Genomic DNA, 16,235 nt, shown 5'->3' on the forward strand with positions numbered 1-16,235 from the left:
GAATCCATCTGGCCAAACTTCCCTGGATCCCATGCCTTTTTATGTTCCACTTAAACTTTTCACCTTTCGCCTTAACCCAGGACCTCTAGTTGTAGTCCCACCCAACGTCAGAGGAAAAAGTCTGCTTGCATTTATCCTATCTATACCCCTCTTAGACCTGTTATCTTTACCTTTTATTCTGACAGGCACATACAAGCTTTGTATTCAGAAAACTTCACTTTTAAAGGCATTGCTTTGTGGCAAAGTCTGTGGATGATACAAAGATAGTTGGAGGGGTAGGTAGTGCTGAGGAAGCAATGCGATCGCAGCAGGACTTATACAAATTGGAAGAATGGGCAAAAAAAGTGGTAGATGGAACACAGTGTTGGGAAATGTATGATAATACATCTTAGTAAAAGGAACAATAGTGCAGACGATTACCTAATAGAGAGAAAATTCCAACATCAGAGGTGCAGAGGGACTTAGGAGTCATCATGAAAAGCTCCCAGAAGTTTAATTCACAGGTTGACTTGGTGGTAAAGATGTCAAATGCAATTTTGGCATTTATTTCAAGGTGAGTAGAATATAAAAGCAAGGAGAAAATGCTGAAGCTTCATAAGACACTTGGAAGATTGTTAATAGTTTTGGGTCCCATACCTCAAAAAGAATGTGCTGTCATTGGAGAGAGTCCAGAGGAGGTTTAGCCAGAGAGTAGTAAATCTATGAAATACTCTGCCTGGACTGCAGTGAAAGCCAGTTCTGTGGGTGTACTTAAAGTGGAAGTTGATAGTTTCCTAATCAGTCAGGGCATCAAAAGATATGGCAAGAAGGCAGGTGTGTGGGGTTGAGTGGCAACCAGGATCAGCCATGATGGAATGGCAGAGCAGACTTGGTGGGTCTTCATGGCTGAATTCTGCTGCTATGTCTTATGGTCTTACCACTGACTTTTCTTTGCTCGATCATCCCCACAACAGTCTCCAAAGAGGTTTTCTTGGTGTTGACAGGAATGGCCTCAGTGGTGCTTTGCATTGGCAGTTTAACCCCTTTCCCCTTCCTGACTGTTGCCCAGTTTCCTGTGTCCTGGTCCTTGAATGTAACTACCTCTCTATATGTCCTATCTATCACCCTCTTAGTCTCCTGAAGGATCCGGAGTTCATCTATTTCCAGATCCAACGCCTTAATGTGGAGCCTTAGAAGGTGCAACTGGATGCACTTCTCGAAGGTGCAGTCATCAGGGACATTGGAGGTCTTCCTACCTTCCCATATCCTGCAAGAGGAGCATTCCACTATCCTGCCAGGCGTCCCTACTATTCTGACTGAGGAAGTATAAGGAAGGAAAAACAGTAAATAAACTGTGTGAAAAAAAAAGTCTACCCACAGGCTACATCTGCTCATGCTTCGGATCTCTGATTGGCCTACTGCACATCTGTAGAATGACGTGAGTGTGTATATGTAAAGTTCACTTTCTCTCATTCAATCTTCTCCTCGCTGAAGCCTCAAAGAGATAAAACCTAAAAATCCCCACTGTAACACCGTCCACTCCAACAGTGGCTGTTCTACATGCACCTGCCTTATTTTAATTTGTCCTTGCCAATCAATGCCGGTCGTTGATTAGCTGTTGCTCAAAACATGAAACCGACGTGAATTGATGCCTTATGTACTCAATCGATGAACCTGAGTGAACTATGTCTTCTCGTGCTTCGGATCTCCGATTGACCTACTGCGCATCTGTAGAATGACACGAGTGTGGATGTGCAAAGTCTAGTTCTCTTCAGCCTCCTCAGAAAGTAGAGGCGTTGATGAGCTTTCTTGACTGTGTAGGATGTGTTCTGGGACCATAAGAGGTTGAATGATAAGTTCAAAATGATAAAAAAGTGATAAGAAAATAACCACAAGAGTAAATAGATTGTTTGGGTTCTAATGTTCAGAAAGGAAGATCAGTAATGGTCATTTAATATCAGAAGAATGGGAACAACAAAAACAGTCATGACATAAAAAAAGTCCATAAAATCCAAAGATAAAACTAATTTTTTAAGTACCTATGGAGCGATTTCGAAACTGCATAATTGTGATAGGAGAAACTAGCATTACCTCTGGACTTTAGTATATTTATTCAAACCATCTTAAGTTAATTCACTAATGTTGATGGTGCTCACCTGATTTTTTGGAAACTTGTGTGATACTGTTTTGTCTTTCTTCTTCAGGATTGCACCCAGCAAGTTCTTTCAGATCACTTTCTGCGGGGACAAATAGGAGTGTTACGAACATATTTATTTTCCCTTTTAACAGTGCACTTATTCCATGCAAACATGTCATAAATATATCCATTTTTAAGATAACTTCTCCCAAGCAATGCAAAACTCAGAGGAAGAAAAAAAAGTTTATATCTATATTAGTGTACAAAATTCAAGACAATTGTATTTCTGCCACCATGTACAATAAAGCACACTGATAGGCTATGTTTGAACAGTTTGCAAAAGTTCCAAGCTTGGAATGTATGAGAAGCTTTTCTCGATCAGTAAGTTGAGTAACTAATGAAAAAGTTATTTTGGATCATTTCTTGTATACTGAGAAATAGTTAATTAATGAGAATGTTGTCAATTGGACAATGAGGGAGAGTTTCCATTATACATGAGTTTAAAAGTGATATTCAACACAAATGAGGGTTAAAGTCTAAAACAAGAAAACTGAGGGAATAAGAGAGTTGATTGGGGTCTAATGGCAAAACACAAGGTATTCAGGCAATGATTAGCATTTAAAGAAATAATGTTTGAATTGAAAAAAGATATATTTTTAAGGCACAAAAATCCAAAATTAAATCAAAGGAAGAAGCTTATAACGTTTCTAGAAATGACAAGTCTGTGGATCGGGGGCATTTTAGAATCAATGGAGTAATTATAAATTGACAAAGAATTAAAATCAATCAATTTCAGCTAACTGGATTATAGCTGTTTGAGAATAAAGAGGCAATGTAAGAGGAGGTATAAAAAGATGACAGTGTCACAGTGTCAGAATGCAGTGTCTCACATGGAATGCTGGTGAAAAGTGCTTATCATTTGATAAATTTTATCCTTCGAGTCAAAGCTGGTAAATGTTACAGTTAAATCCATGAACTGACTATCTCCTTATCCAAAATAAAGTCCTTACTGGTGACGGATGTTGCATTGTTGGGTGTGTCTGCTCTCAGATACTGCGTGGTCTGTGTGGATGGCTGTGACAAGCCCTGCGTGCTTCCACTCTCACTCATACTGACAAAATAAACAAAAACAGCAGATTACAAGACAGAAGTAATTGAATTTACATTGGCACTGCAACTGCCTATTGTCATTTTGTATTTGTATATTCAGCTCTTTAAAAATAAAACACAGTCAAATATATCAAACAATTCTTCCCTCTTTCAAATAGAGAGCAGCATTTCTTCAAAAACATTAGAAACTAAGTGGTAATTCTAAAAATTGTGGCACAGAAGCAATTATTAGAGCAGTCACATGCTAATTTGCACTATGGAGAATGTACTTTTAAAATGATAAAAGGCTTTACTGACATTGTCAAGCAGCAAAAGGCAAACCTTGTTTTCACTTGTATTCATTTTGAGATTGCAGGCATTAGCAAAATTTAACATTCACAATAAGAACCAATAAGAACCGATGTTCATTGAAATATTAAACTCTTAATTATTACAGTTTGTAAAAGGAAAACCATATTCAGCACGTGCCTGAAATTCTTTACAAAAGCTAATATTGGAAAATGGACATAGCCAAAACTTGGCCAAAAGCATGCCTGAGTTTGACAACAGATTGGTGATGGAACTATTTTGATAACTATGGTCAATAATTAAGCAGTATACTTAACTAACTAGCTCAATAATTATGTAATATCTCATACATAGAACGTAGAAAATTATAGCGCAGTATGGGTCCTTCAACCCACGATGATTATACGACCTAGACAAGCCATCTAAACCTTCCCTCCTACACAGCTCATAATCCTCCATTTTTCTTACACCCATTTGCCTATCTTAGAGTTTTCTTATTGTATCAGCCTCAACACCACTCTAGGGACTAAGTTCCATACACAGGCCAGTCTCGGTATAAAAGAAAATACTTCTGACATCTCCCTTAAACTTTCTTCCTCTCACCTTAACTGGTATCCTCTGATATTGGTCAGAGCTGCCCTGGAAAAAAAGGTGCCAGCTGTATGCTGTATCAATGCCTTTCATAATCTTATACATTTCTATCAAACTGCCTTGCATCCACCACTGATCCAAACAGAAAAGCTCCAGGCCATACAACTTTCTTCAAGACATGATCTCCTATCCAGTCAATATTCTGGTATATCTCCTCAGGATCCTCGCAAAAGGTTGCAGATCATTCCTATAATGAGGTGATCAGAACTGAACACAATACTTTGTGTAGCTTAAGAGTTTCAACATCTCTTCACAGCTCGAACTCAACATCACCTAATGAAGGCACATCATATGCCTTCTTAACCACCGTATTAACTTGCACAGTAATATTAAGAGATCTCTGGATCTTGAGCCCAAGATCCTTCTGCTCCTCCACACTCAAAACTTTTCCATGATTCTTGTAGCCTTCAGTTAGATCTTCCTAAGTGTATCACATCACTTTTTAAGGGCTAAACTTCTCTGCAAAACTCTGCAACCTGTCAGGATCTCATTGCAATCAACTGCAACCTTCTACACTATCCAGAACGCTTCCATTTGCAACTTAATAACACACCTCGCCACTTCCTCATCCAAGTTATTTATAAAACTCAGAAAGCGCAGGAGTCCCAGAACTGATCCTTGCCTAATACCATCAGTCGCAGACCACCAGACAGAATTATACTCCGTCCACTTTCACCCTCTGCCTTCTATGGGAAAGCCAAAACTGAATCCAGGCAGCTAAATTTCTGTGGATCTCATGCCTTGCAACATTCTGGACACAATGGGAAACATTATCAAAGGCCTTCGTAAAACCCATATACAACATGTCCACTGCTCTACCTTCATGAATTTGCTTCATTATCTCCTCAAAAAACTCAATTATGGTCATGAGGCATAACCTGCCTCTCACAAAGCCATGCTGACTATGCCAAATAAGACTATGACCCTCCAAATGCTTGTAAATTATATTCCTAAATATCCTCTCCAATAGTCTGCTCACTGTTGACGCAAGGCTCACTAGTCTATAATTCTAAGGAATATGCTTCCTATTACCTTTCTTGAACAACAGAATAAACATTTGCATCTTCTAACCCTCCAGTTGCATTCATTTGGCCATTCATTCTTAAGTTTTTTAGAAGCTTCAGCATTGCCTTTCTTAGCCTCAACATGCTTCTGTTCTACATTTAACTCACATCCATCCAAGTCCTGGTGGATACTAAAGGATTAAGGATTTCCCCAATCTCCTCCAGCTTCAGGCACGTGTTACCCCTTTATCCCTGAGCAGCTCTATTCTCCATCTACTCATTCTCCTGTTAAAGGCTTTCCCTTAATCCTACTCACCAAAGACTTCTCATGTTCCCTTCTCTCTCTCCTGAGTCCGTTCTTCAGCTCCTTTTTGACTACCTTACAATTCTCAAGAATCATGTCTGACTTTTGTTTCCTAAACCTTAAGTATGCTTCCTCCATTCTCCTGACTAAATATTACACCACTCTCATCAACCATGGTTCCTTCCCTCTACCATCTATTCCATTTCAATGGGACAAGCCTATCCAGAATCCCATGCAAGTGCCCCCTAAACAACCTCCAGATTTCTCATGTACATTTCCCAGAGAACACCTGTTCCCAATATACACTCCCAAGTTCCTAGCCAATTCCATCTTAATTGTGTAATGAACCGGAGGTGATTGGAGAGATTGAGGTGAAGGAACCCTTAGGAGGCAGTGATCATAACATGATTGAGTTCACTGTGAAATTAGAAAAAGAGAAGCCGAAATCTGATGTGTCGGTGTTTCAGTGGAGTAAAGGAAATTACAGTGGCATGAGAGAGGAACTGGCCAAAGTTGACTGGAAAGAGACACTGGCGGGAAAGACAGCAGAGCAGCAGTGGCTGGAGTTTGTGCGAGAAATGAGGAATGTGCAAGACAGGTATATTCCAAAAAAGAAGAAATTTTCGAATGGAAAAAGGTTGCAACCGTGGTTGACAAGAGAAGTCAAAGCCAAAGTTAAAGCAAAGGAGAGGGCATACAAGGAAGCAAAAATTAGTGGGAAGACAGAGGATTGGGAAGGTTTTAAAACCTTACAAAAGGAAACCAAGAAGGTCATTAAGAGAGAAAAGATTAACTATGAAAGGAAGCTAGTAAATAATATCAAAGAGGATACTAAAAGCTTTTTCAAGTATATAAAGTGTAAAAGACAGGTAAGAGTAGATATAGGACTGATAGAAAATGATATTAGAGAAATTGTAATGGGAGATGAGGAGATGGCAGAGGAACTGAACAAGTATTTTGCATCAGTCTTCACTGAGGAAGACAGCAGGATACCAAACACTCAAGGGTGGCAGGGAAGAGAAGTGTGCGCAGTCACAATTACGACAGAGAAAGTACTCAGGAAGCTGAATAGACTAAAGGTCGATAAATCTCTTGGACCAGATGGAATGCACCCTCGTGTTCTGAAGGAAGTAGCTGTGGAGATTGCAGAGGCATTAGCGATGATCTTTCAAAAGTCGATAGATTCGAGCATGGTTCCAGAAGACTGGAAGATTGCAAATGTCACTCCGCTATTTAAGAAGGAGGCAAGGAAGCAAAAAGGAAATTATAGACCTGTTAGCTTGACGTCGGTGGTTGGGAAGTTGTTGGGAGTCGATTGTCAAGGATGAGGTTACAGAGTACCTGGAGGCATATGCAGATAGGCAGAACTCAGCATGGATTCCTTAAAGGAAAATCCTGCCTGACAAACCTATTACAATTTTTTGAGGAAATTACCAGTAGGCTAGACAAGGGAGATGCAGTGGATGTTGTATATTTGGATTTTCAGAAGGCCTTTGACAAGGTGCCACACATGAGGCTACTTAACAAGATAAGAGCCCATGGAATTACAGGAAAGTTACATACGTGGATAGAGCGTTGGCTGATTGGCAGGAAACAGAGAGTGGGAATAAAAGGGATCCTATTCTGGTTGGCTCCCGGTTACCAGTGGTGTTCCACAGGGATCAGTGTTGGGGCCGCTTCTTTTTACATTGTACATCAACGATTTGGATTATGGAATAGATAGCTTTGTGGCTAAGTTTGCTGACGATACGAAGATAGGTGGAGGGGCCGGTAGTGCTGAGGAAACGGAGAGTCTGCAGAGAGACTTGGATAGATTGGAAGAATGGGCAAAGAAGTGGCAAATGAAGTACAATGTTGGAAAGTGTATGGTTATGCAATTTGGCAGAAAAAATAAACGGGCAGACTATTATTTAAATGGGGAGAGAATTCAAAGTTCTGAGATGCAAAGGGACTTGGGAGTCCTCGTACAGGATTCCCTTAAAGTTAACCTCCAGGTTGAGTCAGTAGTGAAGAAGGCGAATGCAATGTTGGCATTCATTTCTAGAGTAATAGAGTATAGGAGCAGGGATGTGATGTTGAGGCTCTATAAGGCGCTGGTGAGACCTCACTTGGAGTACTGTGGGCAGTTTTGGTCTCCCTATTTAAGAAAGGATGTGCTGACGTTGGAGAGGGTGCAGAGAAGATTCACTAGAATGATTCCGGGAATGAGAGGGTTAATGTATGAGGAACGTTTGTCCGCTCTTGGACTGTATTCCTTGGAGTTTAGAAGAATGAGGGGAGACCTCATAGAAACATTTCGAATGTTAAAAGGCATGGACAGAGTGGATGTGGCAAATTTGTTTCCCATGATTGGGGAGTCTTGTACGAGAGGGCATGACTTCAGGATTGAAGGGCACCCTTTCAGAACAGAAATGTGAAGAAATATTTTTAGTCAGAGGGTAGTGAATCTATGGAATTTGTTGCCACGGGCAGCAGTGGAGGCCAAGTTATTGGGTGTATTTAAGGCAGAGATTGATAGGTATCTGAGTAGCCAGGGCATCAAAGGTTATGGTGAGAAGGCGGGGCAGTGGGACTAAATAGGATAAAATGGATCAGCTCATGATAAAATAGTGGAGCAGACTCGATGGGCCGAATGGCCTACTTCTGCTCCTTTGTCTTATGGTCTTATGGTCTAATTAGCCCTCCTCCAGTTAAGTACTTTGCCACAACTTCAGCTCATGTCCTTGTGTGTGTTATTGGTCAGGTATTCTTGAAGAGAGATGTACACCCAGTTTTATACAGCTGCAACTTACATTGCAGCTCTTGAACTCAAACCTCTGAGTAATGAAGGTTAACACACCATACGCAATCTTAACAACCCTATCAACGTGCACAACAACTTCAAGGGATCAATAGATGTAAATTCCTCAGTCCCACTATTCCACTATACTGCTAAGAATCCTGTCATTAACCCTGCATTCTGACTTCAAATTTGACCTTCCAAAGAGAATCACTTCACACTGTTCTGGGTTGACCCCCATCTGCGAATTCTCAGCTCAGCTGTCAAAGTCCCACTGTAATCTATGACAACCTTTATCATCCTCAACACCACCAATTTGCATGATCAGCAAAATTACTAACCTACTACTCCATTTCCTCATCCAAATCATTGAGAAAAATCACAAAGAGCATGGGTCTCAGAAGAGATCCCTGCAGAACACAGTTGCTTATCAACCTCCAGGTAGAATACATTCCATCGACAACCACCCTCTGCCTTCTGAATCTACACAGCCATGATTTCCGGGATCCCATGCCTCCTGAATTTTACAGGGAACCTTATCATATTCTTTATTCACATCCACTTCAATAATGTGCTTTGTCACATCATCAAATAATTCAGTCAAGACCGTAAATGTGACCTTTCCCTCACAAAGTCATGCCAAATATCCTTATGCTTCTCCAAACGCTCACATTTACTGTCTCTAACAAATTTTTCCCAATAATCTGCCCACCACTGAAGTAGAACTCACTGGTCTAATATTCCCTGGGTTATCCCTACATTTTCCACCCTCCAAACATTTGGTAGTAATCCTATGGCAACTGAAGGCGCAAAGATAATCGCCAAAGGCAAAACAACATCTTCTGTCGCTTCGCATAGTAACACAGGGTGTATCCTATCCTGTTCCAGGAAATTATCCCAATGTTTTTCAAAAGTTCCAGCATCCTCTTTATTTTTTTTCGTAATTTATTTTTTTTATTGAATTTCATCATCAAACAAATATTTCCATAAGATGCATTTCAGATACTGCACATATATATCATACATTCATATTTGTCACTAATCTCCACATAATATTTATCTGAGGTATACACTTATAGAAAGGAGAGGAAAGAAATAACAATCGAAAGAAGAAAACTATGTACAGAGTAGGGAGTGATTTTTTTTTACAACATATTATAGACTCCTGAGAATAAAATTGGGCCTATGAGGTGTTAAGTAGTTAAACCATTTTTTCCAGTATGAATAAAATTGTTCCAACTTATGATTAACAGATGCTGTTATCTTCTCCATTTGGTAAGTGTCCATTGCAATTTCCATCCATACATTTAAAAGTTAGGCTCTCCTGTGATAACCATTTCCTGGTAAGGGTTTTTTTTTACCAGCCACCAACAGTACATTCGTTAAATGTTTCTATCTCTGTTCAACCATTCTTGAGGTATATACCCAAAATATATGGTCTTACTCTCTAAGGGTAATTCACATTTAAAGATGTCTTGTAGGGCATTATGTATCCCACTCCAATAGTCTTTGATAACAGGGCATTCCTAGAAAATGGTTTGCATTTTGATTTCCACAATTTCTCCAGCAAGCAGGGTGGTTACTATCATAATGGGATTTCTGAGAGGGTATAACAAAATATGTTATCAAGTTTTTCCACCCGACCTCCCTCCATTTCTGTGAACTGGTACACTTCCATTGATACCTCCATATCATTGTCCAGTCTTCCTCAGATATTATTATCCCTCCTTCTTTCTCCCATTTTGTTTTAATGTATGAAGTCGAATGTGTTTTAAGATTTGACAAACCCTTATACACGCTTGAAATTATTCTACTACCGTTGTCTAAATTATATGCTTTTCTAATAGCTCTATCAGACATGCACTTGCCTTGGTTACATTTTTAACATTTTTAACCGTCCTATTAACATACTGTCGCATCTGTAAATACTGGTAAAAGTCTTGTTTTTCTAATAAGTGTTTCTCTATGAACATTTCAAAACTGAAGTGTTCCTTCTTTCATTATATTGCAAATTGCTGTTATTCCTTTAGCTGTCCAGTCCTTAAATCTAGCATCCAGTTTATTTGGCGTAAAATCCAAGTCACATGCACACCATTTAAGAATTGCAATGTCTCTCTCTAGTTTATATTCTTTTATAATAGTTTTCCATATTTTAAGAGTCCATTTCACCCACGAGTTGTCAATATTATTTATGTAACTTTGTAGGTTATCAGCCAAAATTGCCTGTATGGGGATGAAAAGTGTCCTCTCCGCAACGTTTTTCCATTGAGTGTCATATGATGGGTTGCACCAGTATATCACGGCTCTCAACTGTGCTGCAAAATAATAATCTCTAAGAGAAGGTTGGCCCCATCCCCCCTTTTCCTTGGCTAATTGCAAAGTTTTGAGACTTTTACCTTGCCATATAAATCTTGATAGCATCTAGTTCCATTCATTGAATTGATTTTGGTTAATCTGTATTGGTAGGGTCTGAAAGAGATATAGTAGTCTGGGCAGTATATTCATTTTAATAGATTCAATCCTTGAACTGCGACCAAGAAAAGGAATTAGGTTCCATCTTGTTATATCTTCCTTAATTTTTTATATAGGCTATTAATTGCATTCTGATAATTTTGCCAAATCTTTTGGCATAATGATGCCCAAATATTTGATGGACTCTGCTTGCCATGCCCAAGAATATCTACTTTCAATTTCTCTTGGTGGGTTATAGTTATATGAAAGTAGTTGGGTTTTATCTGTGTTGATCTTGTATCCTGATAATTGGCCATATTGTTCAAAGGATTGCATCAATTTAGGTAAAGAGTAATCTCCGGATTACTGCCTGTGCCACGCGACACTGACAGTAGGAATGCAATGAGGTGGAGGATAAATGCGTGGCTGAGGGATTGGAGCAGGTCTGACCTATAAGGTTACACTTAAATCCTAGGGGGACCAATATCCTGGCGGGTGATTTGCAAGGGCTACTGAGATGACTTTAAACTAGAATAGTTGGGGGGTGGAAATCAAATTAAAGAGACTAGGAGAGAGGAGGTTAGTTCACAACAGGGGGATGGGAACCAGTACAGAGAGTCAGAGGGGTGTAAAATGAGGGTAGAAGCAAAAAGTAGTAAGGTGAAAAGTATAAGTGGCAGGCTGTCAAATCCAGGGCAAAAATCAAAAAGGGCCACTTTTCAACATAATTGTATAAGGGCTAAGAGTGTTGTAAAAGCGAGCCTGAAGGCTTTGTGTGTCAATGCAAGGAGCATTCGTAACAAGGTGGATGAATTAAAAGTGCAAATTGTTATTAATGAATATGATATAGTTGGGATCACAGAGACATGGCTCCAGGGTGACCAAGGATGGGAGCTCAACATTCAGGGATATTCAATATTCAGGAGGGATAGACATGAAAGAAAAGCAGGTGGGGTAGCATTGCTGAGAGAGCAATTGCTTAGAGAGGAGATTAATGCAATAGAAAGGAAGGACATTAGCCGGGAGGATGTGGAATCGATATGGGTAGAGCTGCATAACACTAAGGGTGTACAGGCCACCTAACAGCAGTAGTAAGGTTGGGGAGGGTATTAAACAGTAAACTAGAAATGTGTGCAATAATGGAACAGCAGTTATAATGGGTGACTTCAATCTCCATATAGATTGGGTGAACCAAATTGGTAAGGGTGCTGAGGAAGAGGGTTTCTTGGAATGTATGTGGGATGGTTTTCTGAACCAACATGTCGAGGAACCAACTAGAGAGCAGGATATTCTAGACTGGGTATTGAGCAATGAGGAAGGGTTAATTAGCAATCTTGTCGTGAGAGGCCCCTTGGGTAAGAGTGACCATAATATGGTGAAATTCTTCATTAAGATGGAGAGTGACATAGTTAATTCAGAAACAAAGCTTCTGAACTTAAAGGAGGGTAACTTTGAAGGTATGAGACGTGAATTAGCTAAGATAGACTGGCAAATGACACTTAAAGGGTTGACGATGGATATGCAATGGCAAGCATTTAAAGATCGCATGGATGAACTATAACAATTGTTCATCCCAGTTTAGCAAAAGAATAAATTAAGGAAGGTAGTGCACCCATGGCTGACAAGAGAAATTAGGGATAGTATCAATTCCAAAGAAGAAGCATACAAATTAGCCAGAAAAAGTGGCTCACCTGAGGACTGGGAGACATTCAGAGTCCAGCAGAGGAGGACAAAGGGCTAAATTAGGAAGGGGAAAAAAGATTATGAGAAAAAACTGGCAGGGAACATAAAAACTGACTGTAAAAGCTTTTATAGATATATGAAAAGAAAAAGATTGGTGAAGACAAATGTAGGTCCCCTACAGACAGAAACAGGTGAATTGATTATGGGGAGCAAGGACATGGCAGATGAATTGAATAACTACTTTGGTTCTGTCTTCACTAAGGAGGACATAAATAATCTTCCGGAAATAGTCGGGACAGAGGGTCCACTGAGATGGAGGAACTGAGGGAAATACATGTTAGTAGGGAAGTGGTGTTAGGTAAATTGATGGGATTAAAGGCAAATACATCCCCAGGGCCAGATGGTCTGCATTCCAGAATGCTTCAGGAAGTAGCCCAAGAAAAAGTGGATGCATTAGTGATAATTTTTCAAAACTCTTTAAATTCTGGACTAGTTCCCGAGGATTGCAGGGTGGCTAATGTAACCCCACTTTTTAAAAAAGGAGGGAGAGAGAAACCGGGGAATTATAGACCAGTTAGCCTAACATCGGTGGTGGGGAAAATGCTAGAGTCAGTTATCAAAGATGTGATAACAGCACATTTGGAAAGCGGTGAAATCATCGGACAAAGTCAGCATAGATTTGTGAAAGGAAAATCATGTCTGACGAATCTCATAGAATTTTTTGAGGATGTAACCAATAGAGTGGATAGGGAAGAACCAGTGGATGTGGTATATTTGGATTTTCAAAAGGGTTTTGACAAGATCCCACACAGGAGATTAGTGTGCAAACTTAAAGCACACGGTATTGGGGGTAGGGTATTGATGTGGATAGAGAATTGGTTGGCAGACAGGAAGCAAAGAGTGGGAATAAACGGGACCTTTTCAGAATGGCAGGCAGTGACTAGTGGGGTACCGCAAGGCTCAGTGCTGGGACCCCAGTTGTTCACAATATATATTAATGACTTAGATGAGGGAATTAAATGCAGCATCTCCAGGTTTGCAGATGACACGAAGCTGGGCGGCAGTGTTAGCTGTGAGGAGGATGCTAAGAGGATGCAGGGTGACTTGGACAGGTTGGGTGAGTGGGCAAATTCATGGCAGATGCAATTTAATGTGGATAAATATGAGGTTATCTACTTTGGTGGCAAAAACAGGAAAACAGATTATTATCTGAATGGTGGCCGATTAGGAAGAGAGGTGCAACGAGACCTCGGTGTCATTATGCAGGTACAGCAAGCAGTGAAAAAGGCGAATGGTATGCTGGCATTCATAGCAAGAGGATTCGAGTACAGAAGCAGGAAGGTACTACTGCAGTTGTACAAGGCCTTGGTGAGACCACACCTGGAGTATTGTGTGCACTTCTGGTCCCCCAATCTGAGGAAAGACATCCTTGCCATAGAGGGAGCACAAAAAACGTTCATCCTGGGATGGCAGGATTTGCATATGATGAAAGACTGGATCGGCTAGGCTTATACTCTCTGGAATTTAGAAGATTGAGGGGGGATCTTATTGAAACGTATAAAATCCTAAAGGGATTGGACAGGCTGGATGCAGGAAGATTGTTCCCGATGTTGGGGAAGTCCAGAACGAGGGGTCACAGTTTGAGGATAAAGGGAAAGCCTTTTAGGACCGAGATTAGGAAAATTTCTTCACACAGACAGTGGTGAATCTGTGGAATTCTCTGCCACAAGAAACAGTTGAGGCCAGTTCATTGGCTATATTGAAGAGGGAGTTAGATATGGCCCTTGTGGCTAAAGGGATCAGGGGGTATGGAGGGAAGGCTGGTACAGGGTTCTGAGTTGGATAATCAGCCATGATCATACTGAATGGCGGTGCAGGCTCGAAGGGCCAAATGGCCTACTCTTGCACCTATTTTCTATGTTTCTATGAGTATACGTAAAGGTTGCCCTAGATAGATCAAAATGTCATCTGCGTAACAGGCTAATTTATGCTCTGTCCCTTTAATTCCCCTGATATCTTCACTTTGTCTGATATATTGAGCTAATGGTTCCAGATATAATGTGAAGAGTAGCGATGACCAGGCACAACCCTGTCTCGTGCCCCTTTCTAGGGTAAAACTATTAGATAAATATCCATTGTTTTTAATCCTGGCAGTAGGATTGTCGTATAGTGCCTGTGTAGTTTTAATAATTCTGTCATGTAGACCAAATCTATGTAAAACTCTGTAAAGAAAATTCCAATTAACCACACCAAATGCCTTTTCAGTGTCCATGCTTATCACTATCGCTTCAATTTCATTTTTTAAAATATGATCCATAATGTGAAATGTCCTTCGTATATTGTCTTGTGTTTGGCGTTGTTGTATAAAACCTGTCTGATCATTATGTATCAGTGTGGGTAGAAACTCTTCTAATCGTTTGGCCATGATGGAGGTAAATATTCTATAATCCACATTAAGAACAGATATTGGTCAAAACGACCCACATTCCATTTTATCCTTGCCTTCTTTTGGTATAGATGAGATTATCGCATTCTTCCAGCTGGGTGGCATTTGCTCCTCTTTTAGGGCCCAGTTGAGTGTGGAGAGTAAAACAGGAATTAACTCACTTCTAAACTCTTTATACCACTCTGCCGTATATCCATCTGATTCTGGTGACTTGCTTAATTTAAGCCTACTAATTGCAGTTTTTAGTTCAGTTTCTGTTATGTCAGCTGTCATCGTTCTATTTTGTTCTTTGCTAAAAGTGGGTAACCAAAGAATTCAGGAAGGTGTCAATTTGGGTTATGCTTCCCCCTGGAACTTTGGAATATAGAGTTTTGTAAAACATTTCAAAAGTTTCTTGAATTTCACTTAGCTTATTTTTCCTTTATCACTTTTGTTCTTGGATCCCTAATTCTATGAATTATATTTTCTGCTATCTTTTTTTCAGTTTCCACGCCAGTATTTTCATAGATTTAGATCCACTTTCATAGTGTCTTTGTTTCAGAAACATTAATTTTTTTGTAATTTCTTCTGTAGTCAACCTATTAATTTCATTTCTAATTTTTTAGTTTCCTCTAGTGTATCCTGTGCCAAACTCAATTTGTGTTTTTTTCTAGTTCCTTCAGCTTATTTTGAAATTCCTCTGTTTTATTCCTTATTTTTTTCTTATATGAATATTGCTATAATTTTCCCTCTTAAGACAGCCTTCAGAGTATCCCATAGAATGGGAGGTGAAACCTCTCCATTATCTTTGAATTCTAAGTAAAGACCAATTTCTTTTTTAATTTGTTCCTTAAAATAGGGATCATTGAGTAGACTTGAATTTAGTTTCCAAATAGCATTCTTTGGTTGTAGGTCAAAATTAACAGATAAATATATCGGTGCATGGTCACTTAAATCTATTGTCCCAATTCCACAGGTGATTATTTTGTCTCCATCTTTTCCAAATGTCATGAAATAGTCTGTTCTTATATATACAGAATGGGGGGCAGAATAATGAGTGTAATCCCTTCTGTCGGGGAAAAGGTTCCTCCATACATCAATTTGACCAACATCCTCAAAAAGAGTGTTAATTTTCCTATGTAAGGACTTCGTTTCATAAGTTTTTCTATTGGAAGAGTCTAACTTTGGTTGTAATTGTAAATTTAAATTGTAAATTTAAGTCTCCCCCACACAGACCTTCTGCTTCTGTTACCATAATATTAGTAATTTTCTGGAAGAAACTAATATCACTTCCTGGGGGTGCGTATATATTCACTAAAGTAACTGGATTTCCGTCTATATTCCCCCTTACCAGAATATATCTGCCCTCCTTATCTCCCATTTTGAATACTTTTTCAAAATTTTGTTTGTTTGAGATGAGAATA

General features: G+C 39.6%; 1 protein-coding gene across 2 annotated transcripts in view; it reads right to left on the minus strand.

Moving 5' to 3' along the window:
• ryk (receptor like tyrosine kinase) overlaps positions 1-16,235 on the minus strand; it is a 348,374-nt gene that overhangs the window by 163,814 nt on the left and 168,325 nt on the right. For both annotated transcript variants that reach the window (XM_072255833.1, XM_072255834.1), the window contains exons 7-8: positions 3,127-3,227; positions 2,136-2,216 (exon numbers count right to left, since the gene is read on the minus strand). In XM_072255833.1, the coding sequence (XP_072111934.1) occupies positions 2,136-2,216; positions 3,127-3,227 (182 nt within the window). The remainder of the gene's footprint in view (positions 1-2,135; positions 2,217-3,126; positions 3,228-16,235) is intronic.

Source organism: Mobula birostris, chromosome 4 (assembly GCF_030028105.1).
Source record: "Mobula birostris isolate sMobBir1 chromosome 4, sMobBir1.hap1, whole genome shotgun sequence".
Taxonomy (NCBI): domain Eukaryota; kingdom Metazoa; phylum Chordata; class Chondrichthyes; order Myliobatiformes; family Myliobatidae; genus Mobula; species Mobula birostris.